The sequence below is a fragment of the Rhinopithecus bieti genome, unplaced genomic scaffold (assembly GCF_001698545.2).
Source record: "Rhinopithecus bieti isolate Rb0 unplaced genomic scaffold, ASM169854v2 scaffold_11291, whole genome shotgun sequence".
Classification (NCBI taxonomy): domain Eukaryota; kingdom Metazoa; phylum Chordata; class Mammalia; order Primates; family Cercopithecidae; genus Rhinopithecus; species Rhinopithecus bieti.
Window position 1 is genome coordinate 1,626,527 of NW_016807158.1, and position 23,248 is coordinate 1,649,774.

Consider the following 23,248-nt stretch of genomic DNA (forward strand, 5'->3'; position numbering starts at 1 on the left):
AAAAAAAAAAAAAAAAAAAAAAAAATCTTTACATTACAACAAACTCAACAAGTAGGGCTTAATAGGCTTTCAGAGATATGTAACCTTATAAGTTTGAGATTACATTTATGCAAAACTAATTTTATTAGCATAATGAATAGACTTTTTTCTTTTGCTTTTAGTAGATCCAGTTAACCTTCTCAGATACAGAATAGAATTTCTTTTCTTTATACTAGTAATTTGGCTGACTTAACTGTATTAAACTGAAATGTGAAATTTGTTGATTAAAGTTTTATGATTCATCCATTTTATTATACAATTAACTCAGTCTATGTAATATAATCTCATCTAATTAAATATGGAATCATCTGATAAACACTAGTAATAAATACTGTTTAATGATATCATTTTTTATTGTTAAAAAAAGAAAAAGAATTTTCCTTTCTAATGTGTTCAGCTTTGACAGTAGTTAAAAATATATCTCTGGGCTGGGTGTGATCCTGGGAAGTCGAGGCTGCAGTGAGCAGTGATTGTGCCACTGCACTCCAGCCTGGGTGACAGAGCGAGACTCCGTCTCAAAAAAAAGAAAATAAAAAAATATATATATTATATATTCTCCATATATGTGTGTATATATATACACATACATATATATGTATCTATATAGGTGTATATATACACATATATACATGTATACTATATATACACATACATATACGTGTATATATGTTTATTCCTCATGCTTGGCCTGGCCTACCCTTCCGCCATTGCAACCTTGGGATATGAGGGACCCTATCCTTCCTGCATCACCGCCCTGGGATGTGGGGCATCCAGGGGCGGCAATCCAGGTGCCACAGGCAGCCTGGGACTAAAGCTGGGGGCAAAGGAAGGGCCTTAGTCACTGCCTTTCTATAAGGCTATTTTAAACAGCTCTAAGATTTGTACAGGCATAATTTGTCTATGACCTACTTGTTCAGGAGAGAGTTTTAGAAAACCAATAGAACAACCAGTTACTTTGGTTTCAATATTGGCAAAAGGGACCTGGAACATTAATTGGAGGGAGCCCTGCCTTGTGAAAGGGGCATCTCTTTTTAACTCCCACCTTGTCATATACTATACTCTGTGGCTGTTATAATGTGAAGAAATGCTTAGGGACAGCATGAGCTTACTGTTATACAAAGGATATTTTAGAGAAGCATAAACTAGGAAGATGTGTGACCAACAGGTGGCAGGGGTTGCTCTTGCTCCTTTCCTGTATTTTGGGGTCTGAATCAAATAAATTACTTTGAAAGAAAAAAACAGTTCTTATCCACCTTTTTTTGTTCATAAACTTATCCTTTATCTTTAGTAATGCCCTTTTAATGTCAGTATTAATATCAGCCCTCATGTCTTTGGATATCAAGTATATTTATATATATTTTTTCTATAGCTTGGTAAAAAGAATCCATGATAATAATTTGCCCTTCTGAGAGGCCTTCTTTCCATAACACTCATATGATGGGATTGTTAAAATCATTAAAATAAAAGAGTCGTAATATATGTTACTGTTTAACCAAACAAAAGTAGAAATGGAAGAAAATGCTTTAAAAATTTTAAGTATTTTTTGATCAGCAACTGTAATGAGAAAATACAGAGGCTTACAGAAAAAAGGCCAAATGTATTCTTGTTAAGATACAGTGGCAGTGAGTTAAAAGAGATCTTAGCAATCACCTAATCCAAACCATTCAATTAACAAATAAAAGCTAGAGAGGTTAAATGTAATTTTGCACTAACCTATAAATTCAAAATTGTGGATGGAAAAAACATAAGCTATGACTAACATTATGACTTATGACACACAAAAGGAATTTTGAAAAACATTACCTGCATATTGAAAAAGAGATGAATTATAGTTCTTATGTGGGGATGAAGTGGTAATACATTTTACTCAGTTAGGGTAAACCATCTTCTGTTTTATTATTCAATTATAGGATGCCCAAAGAATAATATCTGTCTGCTTTGGTTTGACTTCCTCAGTTTAACTAAGTTCCTTCATACCTTTGACACTGTTGGCATCTCTTGGGCTGAATGTGATCCCAGTTATGTATCTATTAAAGATCTAGGAGATGCAAATGCCAGCCAACTACTTTAATACCAGAAAGAATTATTTTCCAACACCAAAGGAAAAAAAGTGGCAGTGTTGTTTTAATATGCCAGTCACCAACAGGATAGGATCTTGAGGAAATTTTAGGGTAATTTTGACTCAGCCATTTTCACTTTATGTGCTAAGTTTAGAACTTAATCTCAGCCTAAGATATGATTCCAAAGTATGTAATGATACAGATTGTTAGCATGAGACAATCTGCAGTTCACGCACAAGCAGCAGAACATGTTCAATCTCGAGAGAGGAAAACTAATAAGCTATATGAGCAACTGTTCCACAAATAATAGAATAATCATCATCTATTTGTCATAGAACATTGCCTTGGTGAGTGGCAAATAGGATTGTCCAATGAAAGATGCTAGCAGTGTTTTCTGGGTTGCCTAGCAATGAGCTACCTGGGACAAGGGTCCTCTCTTCCAGCAGGACAGCACTTCTCACGCAGCTCACATCCAGCTCCAAAGGTTGTCTGCAACTCTCTTAATCAACAATTCCCCAAGTTCAGACTGTCTTTCCTGCCTTCACAAGGCCATTCATCATATAAAAATGATGGAGTAGAAGGAAGGAACATGGTCCTTCTTTGGCAGCAGAGAGCATGGTATCTCCAGCTGTGAGAATTCCTGCCCTCTCTTCCTAGGAGGTCAAGGGGTGAGGGTCTGTGTACTGCACACTGTTACCCTCTGCCAGGAAGTTTCCCTGCTTCTGTGCTACCCTGTGTGCTATTGTGCTGTTTGTCTATGCTTAGCCTCTCCAGAAGTGCCTAAACAAGGGCCTGATTTGTTAGATTCAGAAAAAATGCTTGGGCCAGGTGTGGTGGCTCACTCCTGTAATCCCAGCACTTTGGGAGGTCAACGTGGATGGATCACGAGGTCAGCAGTTCAAGACCAGTCCGGCCAAGTTGGTGAAACCCCATTTCTACTAAAAATACAAAAATTAGCCAGATGTGGTGGCGAGTGCCGGTAATCCCAGCTACTCAGGAGGCTGAGATAGAGAACTGCTTGGACCCGGGAGGCAGAGGTTGCAGTGAGCCAAGATTGTGCCACTGCACTCCATCCTGGGTGACACAGTGAGACTCCATTTCTCTGGGGGGGGGGGAAGCTTGAAGACAAACACAACTGCCCCCCGCCCCACAAATGTGTTTGTGTTGCAGCTATCTTTATTTACAAATATATTCTCAAATAAATGTTGGTGAGAGGAATAGTTCCTTTGCTTTTTATTACTGGCTTTAGGACAAAGAAAATGTTTTAGAGTTATAAAAATTGTTTGCAAAAAATGGCATTTATTTGAACTTGTTTTATTTATTTTAAGTTATTTATACATAACTGACATCAAGGTGAATAATTCATTGTTATTTGTAAAAGTCCATCTGCGATTAAACCAATTTAAACTTCTGGGTGCCTAAAACACTCTCTATGTGAAACCAGAAGATTTGTTAAGTAAGGTTGTTGATAAGATGTAAGAGTCGCTAATAAAAGTGTATTTAATTACAGAGTCAAGTTTTCATCCTTTCATGTTCAGTTGGAAAGACATTTAGGGGTGGGGGAGTGTGACTAGGATAGAGAGCAAATGTCCATCCTGTTAGAATGAGCCAGCAATGGTGAAGTGTCTCACAGCAGGAAAAATGACCTCTAACTTCAGGAATAGGGAGATAAGCACCTCCAGATCTTGCCTGGATGGTAGTGGCGAGAAGAGAGACTGGACAGGAGACTTCTTTTCATGTGAAAGGATTGTGGTATAAAAACATTTGAGGAGGCTGGGTGCAATGGCTCATGTCTATAATCCCGGCACTGTGGGAGGCTGAGGCGGGCGGATCACTTGAGGTCAGGAGTTTGAGACCAGTCTGGCCAACATGGTGAAACCCCACCTCTACTGAGGTGTGGTAGCGCACCCCTGTAATCCCAGCTACTCGGGAGGCTGAGGCAGGAGAATTGCTTAGAACCTGGGAGGCAGAGGTTGCAGTGAGCCGAGATTGCACCACTGCACTCCAGCCTGGGAGACAGAGTAAGACTCTGTCTCAATTAATAAATAAGTAAGTAAGTAAGTTTGAGGGACTCTGTCATGAAGAGTAAAGGGAAGCCATAAGCCTTTTAACTGACTGGTAGTTGAAAGAAACATTAGGAAAGTAAGAGCCAGTTGAAGTTTTTATGAGTGAGCAGTACAGAGGGTGGGGGAGGTAAGTGGGAATTATCAACTATGAACTATCAGAAAAGTTAACGTAGTATAAAGAGCATGTGTGTGGAGCTAGGAGACCCTCTAACTTACTGCTAGTATCTTAGGGACTCATGTCTTTTGAGGCTGATGACTGGTTTTATCCAGGCTGGAAGAAATGATGCCCCAAATTATGAAATCAGTCTGGGTCAGCTAGAAAGACGTAAAACGTTAAACCAGTCGTAAGTTAAGGTCAAATAAGTTAATTAATAAAAAAGCTGGCTCTAGTTCAGTTAGAGGTAGGACACTTACTGTTTGTTTTGACATCCTTGTTCCTTTTGTTCAACTATAAAGTGGAGTTTACTGATTTATGCTTGTTTAATAGAGGAAAATATGTTGTAAAGTATAAAAATTGAACTTATTAACATAAAAATACAGCAACTCTATTGAGAGGCTGTTTTTTGTTCTAAATGGCATCAGCATTGCCTTGACCTTATCAGTCGTATTTCCTTAGAAAACTCAGTTAACTCCTTTGAGATTTGATCTTCTCTTTTGTACATGTTGTGACTGTCATCTGGGATGATGGATATAAAAGCACATTAAAATAAAAGTTAAAATAAAAAGTTAAAATAATGCCTTACACATTAGTATTTCTACTATTATTATAACAAATTCCCAGCTATATAAGATGATACATATTCTAGATAATTATGACAATATAACCTCCTTATGAATGACTGAAGACTCAACCCCTTTGGAAGCCAGTTTCTGCAGCTATGGAACTTTTTTTTGTTGTTGTTGTTGAGATGGAGTCTCGCTCTGTCGCCCAGGCTGGAGTGCAGTGGCCAGATCTCAGCTCACTGCAAGCTCCGCCTCCCGGGTTTACGCCATTCTCCTGCCTCAGCCTCCCCAGTAGCTGGGACTACAGGCGCCCGCCACCTCGCCCGGCTAGTTTTTTGTAGTTTTAGTAGAGACGGGGTTTCACCGTGTTAGCCAGGATGGTCTCGATCTCCTGACCTCGTGATCCGCCCGTCTCGGCCTCCCAAAGTGCTGGGATTACAGGCTTGAGCCACCGCGCCCGGCCTGGAACTGTTAATAATTCTGAAGAAACGCTGTTTTTATTCATTGTGGCACACTCTGGCCATGGGATTATATGTTTCTTTCCAAATAAAAGTTTCCCTTAGGATTGTTCACTTTTTGAAGTCTACTGTAATCACAAAAGTACTGGAAAAGCAAGTAATGCCAAAAGAAGAGGCTTTCTACATATTATTGGTATATACAAGCTTAAAAAACACTAACATTTATTGAACACTTACTGAACATATCTATGTTAAGTGCTAAATACCAACTCTGGAATAAGATTGCTTAGGTTCAAATTCTGGCTCTATTATATAGTACTTATAAAAATATCTATAGCTCAGTTTCCTTACCTATAAAATAGGGATAATAATATAGACTTTCTAGAGTTTCTGGGGAGATTAAATCAGCTAGTACATGTAAATCACTTGGAAAAACACTTGGCATGTACTAAGTGCACAATAAGCGTTCCTCCCCTCCCCTCCCCTTCCTCATTTCTTTCTCATCTTTTTCCTCCTACTCCTCCCTCCTCCTTCTTGTCTATAACCTGCCTACCCAAGATCTCACAGCTGGGGAGCTACAGGGCTAGCACATTGTGCAACTCTGCAGCCCATACTTTTGGCCACTCAGAGATACTAATTGATATGTCCAAATGCTATTTATAAGATTTAGAGCTTTCCTTAGTGAGATTTTAAAAGGGTATTCTTTTATGTTTATTTCTAATTGCAAATGTTTCATATGTTTACTAACTTTTTATAAACTTTAAAGTTGGGAACATTTTTCCTAGAAAATTTAGAAAGCTACTCAAAGGCATGAAGCATTATTAAGATAATATATTGAGTTCAAGTTCTCTCTAACCACTTCCCAGCTTGCTACATCATGATGGATACCAACCACTAACCATGAAATGAATGCAATTTTTCCATTTACATTAAATGTTACGTTGAAGATATTATGCAGTATTTTTCGTACTTTCTGGAATTGCATACAAATAATGTTTTATAGTAGCAGATGTGTGACATCACATGAAAAACTTGTAAAACCTTTACATGAAAATCACATCTGCCAGTCTCCACTATCATTTTAACTACAGTTATATGGTTTGCTTCTCTGTCTCTGCCAGAGAAGGCAGTTTTGCATGAAAGTTGTCCCAGCAAATCGTGTCTTCTGGACCAGCAGCTAGTTGAGCAAATTGTGTAGCTGCCATTAAAACTAAAATGTACTCAGCAGACATAATTTCACAAAAGAGGAGAGAGAACCACATTTGTACAAAAGTCACAGCTGTTCAACTCTCCATTTTGCACATTGTTATTAAAAATTTTCCTATCTTTATGAACAGTGACAGTTACATTCCTAGCTAGCAATTTTAGGACTTCTTAATACATAGTGCTAAGAGCTGCACCATCAAGGATTTGGTGTCTGTCAGGAAAAACTGGGCTAAGTTCTTTCTGCTGCTACATAGTCAGAACTTGGTCTGTTTGCACAGACAGCAGATAAAATTTAAAAAGATGTTAAGTAGGGCCCATTGTTCTCTAAAATAGCTGTGTGTTGCCTCTACTAATCCAAATGAGGGCCAACATTTTTATGTTAAGGTCCAAACAACAAGGATTCCCTTTCTTTCACATCTTGCTCTCGGTGGCCATGTTGTCCAGGGCTACTCCGAAGTGGTGGGTAATGGAGCTGGTGGCTCAGAATGCCTGGGTCAGTAGCCTGTCTCATGAGGCTCTGGATGCAGCATGACCTCGCATTGTTGGGCATCCTGCTGTGTAGAACAGTACTACAGGGAGGCCAGGGAGGAGACATTCTTGAGGAATCCCTCATTCTTCTCCAGGGATGGGTCCCAAAGGCTTGTTCAGACCATTATGGGTTATAAATGCTAAATTTATAGCAGGCATTTTGGTTAAGAGTTTGGAGTCTGGGCTCTGCAGTCAAACTACCTGGGTCCAAATTTCAGCCCCTCATCTCAATAATGGGTGGTTCTGGGTAAGTTACTTAACTTATTTAGCCAGGGTTTCCTCATGTGTAAACTTAAGACAATTTAGCTCATTATCACTATAGAGAGAATTATAAATGTGATAGAAACTGTTAAGCAATGCGACCAGTTAATGGCACATACTAAGTACTCAATAAAGGTTAACAATTTCCATAACATGATGATGATTTTTCTAGTTCTTGAATATATTAAACCTACAATTGTAGAATTGAATTTGCAGGGGACAGAACAGTGGCATAGTAGGGTAAAGTCAGTTATAGTGGTCAAAGCCTGCTCAATCCAGGTTTCTCATTTTCTAGCTGTGTAAATTATCTTCTGCTATTGATTGCTGGAATTCCTATTTGCTTGTCTGTGGCTGAGAGGAAAATGTGTGTTTATGCAACTGTGCTAGAGACATTACATTGATTTCAATCAGTGCCCCACCTGCAACTTCTATTCCCAGTTGTTGGTCTATTTGAAGAGAGGTGCTAACTGCTAAATTAGACCTCTTGTGCCCATGCATGTAAGCTTTTTTGCTACTGGGTTGGAAGGTGGAATCTTTTTCATATCTTGTAAAGAGTACCTCCAATTGTATGAATGGGTGTGTAATTAAACATAAAAATGATAGCTGTACAGATAATCCATTGCTCATTATCATTAATAGTATCAGTAAATCAACATTTTCTTGACTATATATTAACAAAAAAGATATTGCTTTGTTATATGAACTAAATATTAATATTACCAATTAAAAATATAATTCCTTAAGATATTAATGCTATCACTATAATTATGAATGGAATCTTTATCTAGACAGTTTTTATTTTATACTTGTAATACATATACTGAAAATGTTGAGATAGCAACTTCAGACATTTACCAATCTTTTATGGTAAGAAATTAGGTGACTTTCTTCTTCCAACAAAAACACTCTACATACTGAAAGTGATGAATAACCTCTATGTTTACTCATATATTCTTATAGTTACCATAAACAAGGCTACTATTCAGAACCAATATATACCTTGTGAAAACAATAGCGTAATAGAGATGAGATACAGAATTAAAACAAACCATGTAAATAGGTGTATAACAATTAAAATATTTCAAAAGTTTTTTTGGGATGATGGTAGATATTCCCCATTTCAAGTAATGTATACATCATATACAATAACAGGTATCTTAATTATGTTTATGAAGTTTTTCAAAAGGATGTTTCCAATAAATATTGGGATAATATTCTACTTAACATTGTCTTTAAGTTTGAATTATCTGTTTATTTGTCTCAGTTTTCTGCATGGCCTGCTACACCCACACACCTAATTACTGACACTGGTCAACTCTATAAAATCATACAATGGGGACAAGACCATGACGAATCATAGAACTGAGTGTAACGGGAAGGAAATTAAACTATTTTGACCCACTGTGACCTGTATATACAACCTCCCAATCACTTAAAATCTGAAACTATTAAAACATGTCAGCCTGATCTAATTATAGAAGACATGACTGACTAAATTCTGTATGATTCTCTGACTATGGCTGTGTTACATGGAAAATTAAGTGGAGAAATGTAGAGAGAAGTATAATGTAGGCAAACACACACACACAAAACATCTGAAGTATAAAGATAACAAGAAAAATTTTCATTTAGGGTTACAGCCAGTGTCTAATTTCATAATTAATTATAAAGGATCTACCAGCAGCAGATCTTCACTTGCAGAACACACATCTCAATGATCAAGAAGGGATGAAGCATAGCTTTCTGACATAGGTTTGTCTTGCCTTTCTGTTAGATGATTAGGACAGAGAAGAAAGGTTTTAGTTAAATCTTTTCCTGCATTGGAAGTTAGCTTGACAGGAGCTGAAGATGTGAAAAAACAATCTGAAGAATTAAAATAGGGTAGGAGCCAGCAAACTATGACCTGCAGGCAATATATGACCAACTGCCTGTTTTTGTAAATAAAGTTTTGTTGGAACATAGCTGACGTTGCTGGTGGTTGCTTTCAAGTTACAACAGTAGAGCTAAGTAGCTGTAACAGAGGCCATATCGTCCTCCACCCTAAATATTTGCTATCTGGGTTTTTATGGATTTTGCCAACATATGGACTAAGGAATGGTTCTTTTTCAATGATTCTGTGAGGAAATATACTAAAGATAAGATCTGATATGCCTCACACTCAATTCTCTTTCCTTACATAGGATTTCCTTGACTATCTGATGTAATAGGCTTAGACACAGCACAGTTTGATTCAGTGAATGAAGACAAGCTAGCATTTATGTGAAACATTTAGTGTTATATTTATTTACGGACTATAACTATGTTATTTAAAACATATGGGTATTTTAATTCATCAGCAATCTAGTGGGACACAGAGGCCTTATAACTATTTATAAATGATGTCTCCTTATTTTTGCAGTTGGAGATACCTCTATGTACTTATCTTACTTTTTTGTATCTGTTCAGTGTCCGTGTGACACCATACATTAGATTCTATGCCAGAAGACTGCATATGGAAAATGAACTGAATTCACCTTCACTGTGAATCTGGAAATGACTGTGGAGCCAAAACTGGGGCTTTTCCAAAGGAAAATGATGGGTGAAAGTAGTTAAGACAAGTGCTCCTGAGGGAGATCCTCAAGGGCAGAGAGCACACACATTTCACTTATCTGTACATCTCCAGTGCCAAGAAGGGCTTGACACCTAATAAAAGCTCAGTAATGGTTTTTTAATATTGTTACAAAAACAATTTAGCACTAAAGCCAACCTGTAACCCTTGACCATCTGTAATTATTAAACAGAATGTGGTTGGAAAAATCAAAGTAAGATCTTGAGGAACAATGTGAAAGTCTTTTGTTTTTCAACCTTTGGATTTCTTGGGTAGTGTTTCCCATAAGGAATATATAGGCTTTGTTATTCACCCAAATAACTTTAGGAACATTAAACAATAGACAAGAATTGAAAAACAATCGTCTATTGGGAGAGAGAGTTCTAGAAACATAAATCATATATTCAACTTTTGAAAATTATGAATATTACTTAATTTTCCAAGAAACATATGTGTATGTAATTTAAACCTGAATAGTTTCTTTGTTCTGAATAAAAGGATGCATGGGGGATCATTCATACCACAACAAATTATTGCAATGTAACCTCCAATAGGTAACATAAAAGTCCAATGTACTGAAAGAACACTGTTGATTTGGAATGAGGTCCTAGAAAAGAAAAAAAATCTAAATTTTATTTTATTTTTCAACTAAAAAATATGGCTGATTCGTTTAATTGACTTCAGAATCTGTTTTAATAGAACATCTCGTTTGCACAACCAGTCAGCTCCCAACATTTTGATTGCAAAATGAAAGGCATTTACTTTGATATCTTTAATTATCACTCATTTAGAGGACAGTGTGAAACACACTTTTTCAATTGGTGTTTTAGAATCGTTGAGTCAAAGGAAAGGAATGACAAATTAGCCAGCTGGAGAGGAAAGCAGCAGCTAGCTAGTGCTGCTAGTCTTGCTGGATACTTCGAAGTAAGATGAAAGGGAAATGAAGGGGCTGTTAGCTACACATGCTCAATAAATAAAATACTAACATAAATTCACAACATATTAATAACAAGTTAATATCACACTTAGAGACTTACTCAACATAATAAGTGCCATAAATGGGATCATCGATTTTTTCCCAGCCATATGGAAGCTCTGAAAAATAAAGAGTTATTTCTTTCAGTAAATAAAGAACAGATAACACAATTTCTAATAAAAAGTAATATAATTTAATTGTTCGTGGATTGCAGAAATGGTCTACCAAAGTGGAACAAAGCATTCAGAGTCAGCAACAAATTTCAGAACATATTATAGAAACTATAAGCAGCACTGACTTGAAAATTGGCAGTTAAAACCCAGAGCTCTCTTCTCTGCAGATACACTGCTGGGTCTAGCCATTTGTCTCATGCCAAATAGTAGGATGGCATGTCATCATGTTATCACCATTTAGTGCAATATAGAAGGCAAATCGCTTTCCTGCAAGTGCATATGGTTCTCTTATTTATTTGTATTGCTAAAGGAGCATTTCAGGACAAAGACCACATTTTCAAAATATATTTCTGAGGATGGCAAATTGTTTCTGATGACTGAAACAAAGACATTATAAATTCTCAATTGATATCCCACTATTTGAGATGGTAGGCTTGCTGTTACTCCACATGGGTCAGAATTTGAATGCTGCCAATACACTCTTTGGGCTTATTTTAAAAATAAGGTCTAAAATTGTGAACATGCTTTCCTTGATAATATAGTTCATGTTTTCAATTCTCCATGGCCAATTCACACATACACACATTAAAAAATATCAACAATACTATAAATCCTATTACAGGCAAAAACATGCTGTCTGAAAACTAGGCTTTGCTTCCTAATATTGTTTTCCAAATACACCAAGGTTTTACAATTATTAACTCCTACAAATACGAAGAAAATTGTATTTGTCTTGATAGATATTTTTACATAAATATAATTTGAAACCTAAGATACATTGATAAGTTTAAATGTATTTCAGTGAAGTTTAAAAGTTTTATTATTATAGTAATAATACATATCACTGTAGACAAAGCGCAGTTATCAAAAGAAAACTGGAATTACCTGCAATCCTGCTACCCAGAAATAACCACCATTAATATTTTGGTGAATATCCTTCAAATAATTTTCTATGCATATATGTGCAAATACTTTTAAAAGAAATTACATCATAAAGTGCATATTACTTTTACAGCCTGATATTTCTACTTAACAGAATATCAAGGATGTCATTCGATGTGAATGTGTGTTACTGCACAATATCATTTTTAAGGTGGCAGCAGTAGTAGTCTGCTGCATGGCTAGAAGCTGTGCAATTCTATCGTTTTTCTATTATTGAACATTTGGGGCTTTCCAGTTTCCACCTGTCATGTGTCATCTGTATTGGACCTACTAAAATGTAAATCTTTTATCATTTTTCTATAATATAGTATTGACAAATTCCTAGATGTGAAATTTTGGATCAAAGGGCATGCATCCTTTTATTGTTTTTGACATATATGACCAGATTTCCACCTTCCTAACTCATGAAAAAGTATTAATTTATAATCTCACTGAGAGTGTATGAGTGATTTTGTTTCTCTGTATCATCAAATTAAATACAGATCCAGAATTCCGCACCCAAAACTTTTAGAAATATATACATTTTAGAGTTTAGAAGTTTTGCAATTTTAGAAAGTTAACACAGAGCAAATGCTTTCTCTTTCTTAACACTCTAAGTAGAGTTGGGGAAAGCAGTTTATAATCGAACATATGAGTATTTCTGCAGCCAAAGATATGATTCATACGAAGAAGGATAACTTAAACTTACAACATCAAATTTTAGAGTACCTTAAGAAATCTTTCTTTCAGAAGGATAATAAGAGTAAACCTTTACTGAGTATTGTTTGTGGTTTGACTACTAATGGATTTTCTAGGTACTAACTCATTTTATCATGCCAGCAACTCAGGACTCGAAAACCCTGTACTCTGGTTCCAGCAAGCTTACCCAATTTAAATATCAATTCAGAAACTCTGTTTAACAAGGCATAAACACCACTTAATTTAGATTAAGGAGAATAACTATCCAGATGGTTTTCACCAAATCCCCCAAGCTACTGGCAAATTCATCTAGTAAGAAGGAATTCATTTGACAAGTATCTATTGAGTGCCTTTTATAAACAGCAAAACCTTTTTTTTTTTTTTTTTATAAGTAGCTTATCCAAAAGTAAAAGAATATACAGAGGACAACAATTAATGTTATGGATATTTGTTATTTATTAATATGGTTCAATACATGGATATGTATTTATAACAGGTTTAACATCATCTTACGAATGCAATAATATATAAAACAATCATGTTCAATAAACATAAAGAGTAAAAGCCTAACGTAGTTAACTTATGAATACAGTCCTACTTCTTAATGCCAATGCCACATGGAAGCATTTCATGGTAAAGTTTGTACAATTATCTTTTAATAAAGTAAATGATTCTTTCATTTTAATCTGAGTAAATTACTAGTTCTAAGCAATGTATCCCAGAAGGGCAGAGTTCATTGATTCTTTATCTTTGTCAGATTTACAATGCCAAATTTCCTGGGTACAATTTATTATTTATTATACTTTCCCACTTGTCATCATGCAGTCCTCATCAGAATTTAGGGAGAATCTGCTTTATTTTTCATAAGATATCAATATATTTTGTCTATTCACTTGGTTGTTTCATATTTCCAAAGTAAACTATTATTTCATGCTGGAACAAAATTATATGTTATAAACATTTGTATTTTAAGAACTGTTAGAGGTCCTGGACTCACATTTTGAAGCAAAATTATACACTAGTTCTAACTTTCTGTTACAAAGAGCATCATTTGTTTCATTTTAAATATTTTCAAGGAATTGTTGGCCGAATCTTACAAGAAACCAATAACAGATATATGCATTGCTTCATTTATATCAGAATGGATGTAAAAATATATAACTAATGTTAAAAAAGGTACTTGTATATATGTGCATATATGAATGTGTAGCTGTGTGTATGTGTTGGCACATGTATGTTTGTGTGTATTCTTTTAATGACATTTTGCTTGAAAAACAAAGATTTAAGCTAGCATGCTAATGAAAACCACAATTTGCACAAGTTTTCTTCACTTGTAAAAGACAAGTCATAAAATAAACTTCTTAACATTATACACTGAAGAGTACACATCTAGATGATGAAAAATTAAAAAGTTAAGAACTATCTTTCACTGTGAAAATTAAGCTATTTGGACTTGGATTAGTTTTAACAAAAAGAAACAACTGCTGCTTCTTTAAATTAAACTAACAGATGAGAAAAAGAATTTCCAACATTGTACTATTTGCCCAATCAGGCAAGCATGTAGCTTGGAGCTTTTGGGTCCTAGGTTATTTAGAATACTGTATTCAACAATACCTGACAAATCTGTGGATGATTAAGGTCACACTGATAAAAGAATAACATACACTATGCAACAGGAAAAAATAAACACTTGAGATCAGCAAGGTTAATGCTGCATTAAGAACTGTTTTAATTGAGATTTTCTTCAGGCCATAGGACCATGGAGCAAATTCAGTGATTGAATATTCCTACCCTGAAAAAGTCTAGATTAATTTGTAGTCAATCATATCAGCTTCTAAAACTGGAAAAAAACAAATGATTAAACATGCACCTAGCTTTCCCTGGATTCTGGCATAGTCAGCCTGCTATATTTTTTAAATTTAATTGTGCTTCCCAAATATTATTTCATTTATTTACTTAATTTTTAGTCAGGTACACTTTCATTACAGAAAACAGAGACCCCTTTATGCTAGCTCAGTAAGAAGATATCCGCATTCTGATATTGTGCACTGAGAAGGGCACAGCTTTACCTCTGTAGTATACTTGTCAAAAATAAATAGCCTTATGTGTGTGTATTTTTAAACAGCCGGGGTTCCACTGTGTTGCCCAAGCTGAACTCAAACTTCTGGGCTCAAGCAATCCTCTCCCCTCAGCCTTCTGAGTAGTTGGAACCACAGTGCGCACCACTGTGCCTGGCCAGGAATGCCATTTTGATCATGAGAAACATATGACAAACTCAAGTGGAGGGACATTCAATAAAGTAACTGACAAGTATCCTTAGAGAGGGTCGAGGTCATGAAAGAGAAAAACAGACTGGGATATTATCACAGAGTGAAGGAGAATATGGAGACGTGATAACTAAATGCGTTGTGGGATAATGAATTGAATCTTGAACCAGAAGAAGGACATTAGTGGAGCAACTGGAAAAATTCACATAAGATTTGAAGATTAATTAATAGTTTATATGGATGTTAATTTCCTGGGTTCAATGACTGTACTTATGAAAGATGTAAATGTTAGTGGCAGCTAAGTGGGAGTTATGTGGAGCCACTTTGTACTATTTTTGTAATTTTTTAGAGGTCTAAAATAGCTTCAAAATGAAAACACGAAAAAATCCAGGTCACTTACTCTTACTATTGATTAGAGAGCTTCTACTCACACTTTATTTTAAAAACCTCTACAACTTTTACTTTAGTTTCAGTGGGGTACATGTGCAGGTGTCTTATCTAGGTATATTTCATGATGCTGAGGTTTGGGGTATGAATGATCCCATCACCCAGCTACTGAGCATAGTAATACATAACAGTTTTCCCCTCCTTCCCTTCCCCTTCTAGTAGTCTCAAGTGTCTATTGTTGCCATCTTTATGTTCATGAGTATACAATGTTTAGCTCCCACTTATAAGTGAGAACATGCAATATTTGATTTTCTCTTCTTGCATTAAATTGCTTAGGATAATGGCCTCTAGCTGCATCCATGTTGCTGCAAAGGACATGATTTTGTCATTTTGTATGGCTGCATAGTATTCCATGGTGCATATGTACCACGTTTTCTTTATCCAATCCACCATTTTGGGCACCTGGGTTGATTCTATGTCTCTGCTATTGTAAAAAGTGCTACAGCAAAAATATATGAGTGCATGTGTCTTTTGGCAAAATGATTTGTTTTCTTTTGGGTGTATACCCTGTAGCAGGATTACTTGTTCAACAAGTAATTCTATTTTAAGTTCTTTGAGAAAGTGTCAAACTGCTTTCCATATAAGTGTTCCCCTTTCTCTGCAGCTTCACCAACATCTGTTGTTTTCTGACTTGCTATTAATAGCCATTCTGACTGGTATAGGATGGTATTCTTTTGTGGTTTGAGTTGTGTTTCTCTGATGATGAGTGATATGGCATATCTTTATATGTTTGTTGGCCGCTTGTATGTCTTCTTTTGTGGGATGTCTGTTCGTGTCTTTTGCCCATTTTTAAATAAAGTTAGTTGTTTTTTGCTTGTTCAATTAAGTTTCTCAAGAATTTTGGATATTAGATTTTTGTCGGATAAATAGTTTGCAAATATTTTCTCCCATTCTGTAGATCTTTTAACTCCGTTGATAGTTTCTTTTGCTGTGCAGAAGCTCTTTAGTTTAACTGGCTCCCACTTGTCAATTTTTGTTTTTGTTGCAATTGCTTTTCAGAACTTGAAGTTGGTTTGCTAGTATTTTGTTGAGGATTTTTGCATCTATGTTGATCAGGGATATTGGCCTGTAAGCTTTCTTTTTTCATTGTGTCTTGCCAGGTTTTGGTCTCATGTTCACACTTTATTAATGTGAAATCAGACACATAGAACACTGGGTTCATTTTGATAGAACTGAAATTTAAATAAAATGAGAATGCAGGATTTTTGCACTTGTATTCTTCTTCTGTATTGTCTTTTTTTTTTTTTTTTTTTTGAGACAGAGCTCTGTCACCCAGGCTGGAGGACAGTGGCACAATTTTGGCCTTGGTCTTCCAAAGTGCTGGGATTACAGGGATGCGCCACCATCCTCAGCCTTGTGATGTCTTTCAATAGCTATATTCAAGATAATGACTTTTAATTTTGCTATCTTACCTTTTATTTATTTATTTTTCTGTTGTCTGTCTTTCTGCTCCCTAGAAAAACTGGGTAAATACAACATTCATGTTTAAATGCAGCTGCATCCTGGGTCCTAGAAGTCACAGATTCAGTAACAGGAATGCCAAATCTAGAGTCAGGCATTGTTCCCTTCTTGGGAGGCAGTGTCTCGTATGGGCCACAACAAGCATTTGGTTACGTAACTTCATGTAAGGTTGTATGGAGGTCTGTTCTGGTGGGAAGACCAGAATGGGCCTCCTATTCCAGAAAGGCAGCCCGGTTTAGGAATCATGCAACGTACTAAGATATTAGAGAGAGAGGCAGAAACCAAAAAACAAAAACCATATCCTTCAACCCTATATTATTTTATATTGACTAGCCTTTTAAAAAAAAACAAAATTTGAGGTTCTTGTTTTAGAGGTAATGACTGTACAAAAGAAAATAAGGAACATAAAAAATTTCCCTAGGTTAAGTAATGTGTAGTGTATTATATGGTAATAGCTAATTATCACAAAACCTTTTCCTCTAATATTTTAGATTTTTGCTGTATACTTAGTATACAAACTGGAGAATATAACTAAATTTTCTTGTAAAAGTCATAAGGCTTTTCCTCCTAGTTGGTCTTTAGGAGTTTGAGGAATCCTTAATATAAGTGAGTTTAATATATGAAAATGTTTTAGAATTAACAAGAAAAGGAGGAAGAGAAAGACCATTGTGCAAGGATAAAATATACGATAGACGACTTTTTGCCGACAAAAGGTATTACATCTTTGTCTCTTTTTTCCTTTATTCAAAAATGCATTTGATAATATAAAAGTAAATCCTGAATGTATTTTTTTTTAAGCTAAATCCATACATTAATGAAAGCTAACCACAGTCCCATCACCTTATGTACAGGTAAAGCTGGGGGTGTAACCTTTCAGACCTTTTTCCGTGTATCAAGGTTTCGGTTTGCTCCTTTTTACCAGAAATCTTTATTCCATTCAGTCAGGAAAATAAACAACTAAACCAAAACCAAAGAACAAACTAAAAAAACCTAAAACTGAACATAGAAAATGTTGCTCCTTTATATTCCACTCTCTTTCATCTTTCTCAGATATTGCCTACATGGGAGCACAAACCCAGTCAGTATCATGGAAATGTAGGCTATGAAGTCTTCTTTTTTTTTTTTTTGAGACGGAGTCTCGCTCTGTCGCCCGGGCTGGAGTGCAGTGGCCGGATCTCAGCTCATTGCAAGCTCCGCCTCCCGGGTTCACGTCATTCTCCTGCCTCAGCCTCCCGAGTAGCTGGGACTACAGGCGCCCGCCACCTCGCCCGGCTAGTTTTTTGTATTTTTTAGTAGAGATGGGGTTTCACCGGGTTAGCCAGGATGGTCTTGATCTCCTGACCTCATGATCCGCCCATCTTGGCCTCCCAAAGTGCTGGGATTACAGGCTTGAGCCACGGCGCCCGGCCTATGAAGTCTTTATTTATGAACTCTGGGTATAGGAGATTTACTGGTTTACAGTGGATAGAAAAACTAGCCGAGCTGTATTCTACAGTGATGATATTTAATTCGTATCAAGTGGAATCAACCTGAATACTTAATTACACCATATTATAATAAAAAATTAAAATACTGACCATGATTTTATGGGCTGGTTGTTGATGAAAGGTGTGATTGCAGAAAAAATTTCAAATACATTTATTCCTTAATATATCTTACCAAACTTAATAGAAAATGGATACAATTTTCTTGGCAGCTATTGACGTATGAAAAAGTATGTACTCAATATTATTTTGGGGATTCAGGGGCTCTTTACTATCTGGAGAAAAGCCGTGAACTTTTGCAACACTAACTTAAATATATCTATGTATTTGAGATGGTGACAAGAAGTGGTGGCAGAAAAGCATGGCACTATAAAGGATGTTGTCTGGTAAAGACTAAGCAAGAGTCATCTTTGGTTTAAGTTTGCAAGCGGCATTACAAGGTCAAAATATGATGAACCTAGTAGGTCTTTGTCTTTATATTTCTAGTACTCTATAGAAAGGGCTAGCTACAAAGAAAGATTTGGGAAGCAACTATATGCGGAGGACTTCAAAATATGCATCTCCAATTTTAACATCTAGAAGCCTGTGTTAATCTACCCATCCAACTATTTATTATCATCATTATCCATTTGAAAATGCTTATGTAAACATCCTGGACTCTTATAGTATAAAGGCTGACATATATATTTTAACCTCTCTACTTACCCCTTAAAAACAGTAAATATCTACTAAAAGAGAAATAAAGCCACCCATAACCTACACCTACAACATTACGAGGAGAAACAAAATACTATGAACTTCAGAAGTTATATGTAAGTAGGTATGTGAACACCCCAATCCAGTGCAGCCAGCCAGACTCAGAGTGGAGACTATGCAGAAAGGAGGGTAGGGTGTAGCAGGTGTGAGGTAAGATGGGAAAACAGAAAAAAATCATGCTCAGAAAGGTAAATTCCCATCCTAAGTGAAAAAATGTTTCTAACAAACCTGCTCTATTAGAACACAACTATGAAGAATTGAAAGAAAGGGGTTTGACAGTGAGCAGAATAACAGTCTTGGGAAGGCCCAGCTTCTGAAGAAGAGGGGGATGATGTTACTGGGAGAGGGGGGTGCTCCTTGGAGACTTGGCTCTGAAGGAAAAAAGTATGAGGTGAATATCAAGTATCTGCAGATAAGTTCATAAGACACACCAACTACTCTGCAAAATAAAAATAAAAATAAAATAAAAAAATTAAAATAAAAAAGGCATCCACTGAGGAATCTGTACTTCATGAAAGCAACAGAAGGGGGTGCTCATGACCTAAAAAATGTAGTAATCCATCAAGTCCTTTACTTTTGCTTACACGAAACTGTTATCGCTGGTCTAGGAACAAAAGAAATTCAAACTAACCAAACTAAAAAACAGCAGACAATATTTATAGAAAAAGTTACTATAAGAAAATAATCAGAAAATGACAGCCAAAACAATTCGGCTAATGAAAATTTCTCTCAAGAGAAAACAAAAACAAAATTGCAAACAAGAAAGTTATAATAAAACCTAGAGATATTTTGAAACAAATACTTATAAATAAAAACACCACTTTGAATCACATATTTAAAAGCTTTGAACATTAACGGACAAAGAACAGACAGATAGTAAAAGATAGTTGAGAAAAATGATGAAATAAAATTTAAAAAAATCTGAGATGACCAAATTACAAACTGCCAAAGAGAAAATAGAGTGAACTGAAAATATAAGGACTATTGAGGAAAGCCATGGCAATAGCCAAGAGAATGTAAATGAAATAAACAAAAAGGTAAAAAGAATCAGAGAGGTCAATAATATAGAAGGTAGGCAGAGGTAATCCAGCATATGCATAATTGGAATACATGAATAAGAAGAAAATATAATAGAACTAATACATAAAATTGTGATCCAAGAAAAATTTTCAGAAATAAAATAACTATATTTATATATTGAAAAGGGTTGCCATATAGCCAGAAAAGCTGTCCCCAGTCAATTCCAAAATACATACCAGTAAGACATTAGACTTTAAAAGGTAGAGAAAACATGGCTAAAAGATAAGCTCCTTACAATGGAAAAATCAAATTAACATTAAATCTCAGGAAGAATGAACACATCTAGAAAACAGTGAAGCAGCATTTTAAAGACTCTCAAAGAAAGTGTGAGCTAAGAATTTTATATCCAGCCAAATTGTACTTCAAGTATTCATTATCAACCCCTACTATCATGTGTGCACACACACATACACACACACACACCCTCCACCATATACACAGTTTATTCTACCCAAGATCCCTTCCTGACACATAGCTACTTAATTAAACCAAGCTACTTCGACCAAGAGATAATTTGAGGAAAGGACTAATGGTAATCATTCAACACATTTAATTGTAGAGCTAAGCTTATGTCAAAGGTAGACAAAGATAGAAGAAGAATATGTAAATGTCTTATGTTTAGACAATATGGAAGTAATATAATTAAAAAAGAGAGGAGAGGGGAAAAAAAGTAGAATGGCCAATGAACTCATGGAATATTGTTTAGGCAACAGGTGAGAGTTAATGAATAGTATTTAAAATTGACAACTGAATAAGGGCCTTATAAAAGTTATCAGTACAAAGACAAACATTAGAACACAATTAAAAACCATCCTAAATACCAAAGTAAAATAAAAAAGAATAAAATAGGCCGCATAGAGAAATAAACAGTCATATTATAATATGGGAAATAAATAAAATATGATAGTCAAAACTAAACATAGAATTGAATGTAATTTATCTTTCTTATTAAGATTTTCTGTCTGGCTTATAAAGAGAAACTTGACTCCATCCTGTAAAGATGACAGACATTTAAAGAAAGTGACTCAGAGAGCTAAAAATAAAGCTTGGGCAAAGATAGGCCTGAGAAGAAAAATAAAACAGAGTTTACAGTCTTCCTATTAGATGGAAGAATTCAAGTCAAAAGCATTAAATATGACAAGGAATCCAACTTTATAACAATAAAGGTCACAATTCATAGTGCTCTACAATAGTTATCAATATTTGTGTACCAAATAATATAAACCATCTTCACAAAACAGTAACTACAGGAGTTGTGAGGAAAAATACACTAATAAGAAGCACTTTGACTATTTTCAGTCTAAGACAGATAAAGTTGACAAAATTACAGATATGAAAGAACTAAATATCATAATTAGGCAGATCTTTTGGCTCTTACTCCCTTTCTTTCCATCCATCTTTCTCTCTCCAATTTCATACTACAATAACAGAAAATACATATCCTTCTCAAGTATGCATGGAACACTCTCCAAAATTATTAGATTATAAAACTTCTTAAGTTCCATGAGCAGAAATAGTGCAAACAATAATCTTGACCATTATGCAATAAAATCTAGATGTTAGTATCAAAATTATGATCCAAGAAAATTTCACTAGAAATTAAGAACTTGAAATAACTCTTGGTCCAAAGAAGAAATGTAAACTGAAACTGCATATTTTCTAAAATGAATGGTAAAAATGTTAAATAAAAAATCTGTAGCATACAATTAAAACAGTGACCAGAGGAAATTTTACAATATATAAACATGGAAGAATGGAAATAATAAAAGTAAATTCACAATTTAAAAGCTATAAAAGAACAACAAAGGAACCTCTAGAGACCACACACACACACACACACACACACACACACACACACAACAATAAAAGCAAATAATTAATATTTGTACAAAATAGACTACTTTTTAAAAAAAGCAAAATAAACACTAGCTAGCTTAAGATTAAAAAGAGGTAAGTCATATATAATAAAGCAAGAAGTACCAAGAAGGAAGCAATAGTAAAAATAGCCAAGATTTGGAAACAACCGTAAGTGTCCATCAACAGATGAATGAGTAAAGAAAATGTGCTATGTATATACAATGGAGTACTATTCAACCATAATAAGGAATGAGATCCTGTCAGTTGCAATGACATGGACAAAACTCGAAGGCATTATATTAAGTGAAACAAGCCAGGCACAGAAAGACAAATGTCACATGTTCTCACTCAGTTGTGGGAGCTAAAACTTAAAACAACTGAACTCATGAACATAGAGTGGAATGATGGTTACCAGAGGTTGGTAAGGGTAGCAGAGGAAGTGGGGATAGTTAAAGGGTACAAAAATATAGTTAGATAGAGTGAATAAGATTTAGTATTTGATTGCATAACAGGGTGACTATAGTCAACAGTATTTTACTGTACATTCAAAAATAACTGAAACAATGTAACTGAAATGTTTGTAGCACAAAGACACTTGAAGTGTCGGATATCCTGTTTATTCTCACATGATTATTATGTGTTATTAAATTATCTCATGTATCCCATAAATATATGCACATACTATGTATCCATAAAAACAAAAATAAAGCAATACCTGGCACAAATGTACACTAACAAAATTTTAAAACCTGAATAAAATGGGTAATTTCTTAGGAAAATATAACTGATGGAAATAAGCCCCATTTTCTAGCTTAATTAGACAGGTTTTTAGTCAATTTACCATAGTAATCTCTAAGTATAAAAGAAACAAATGAAACAAAATGAGGCTGGGTGTGGTGGCTCACACCTGTAATCCCAGCATTTTAGGAAGTTGAGGCAGGGACATCACTTGAGGTCAGGAGTTTGAGACGAGCCTGGCCAACATGGCAAAACCTTGTCTCTACTAAAAATACAAAAATTAGCTGGCCATTGTGGCGTGCATCTGTAATCCCAGCTACTCGAGAGGCTGAGGCAGGAGAATCGCTTTACATCGGGAGGGAGAAATTGCAGTGAGTCCAGATCGCGCCACTACACTTCAGCCTGGGTGACATATGAGACTCTGTCTCAATAAAAAAGAGAGAGAGAGAGAGAGAGAGAGA

The 23,248-nt window shown here is 35.4% G+C and overlaps 1 protein-coding gene across 2 annotated transcripts in view; it reads right to left on the bottom strand.

Moving 5' to 3' along the window:
- The window catches only part of MAGI2 (membrane associated guanylate kinase, WW and PDZ domain containing 2), a 1,515,811-nt gene that overhangs the window by 364,531 nt on the left and 1,128,032 nt on the right, over nt 1-23,248 (bottom strand). For both annotated transcript variants that reach the window (XM_017880419.1, XM_017880418.1), the window contains exon 7: nt 10,966-11,023. In XM_017880419.1, coding sequence (XP_017735908.1) covers nt 10,966-11,023 — 58 coding nt within the window. The remainder of the gene's footprint in view (nt 1-10,965; nt 11,024-23,248) is intronic.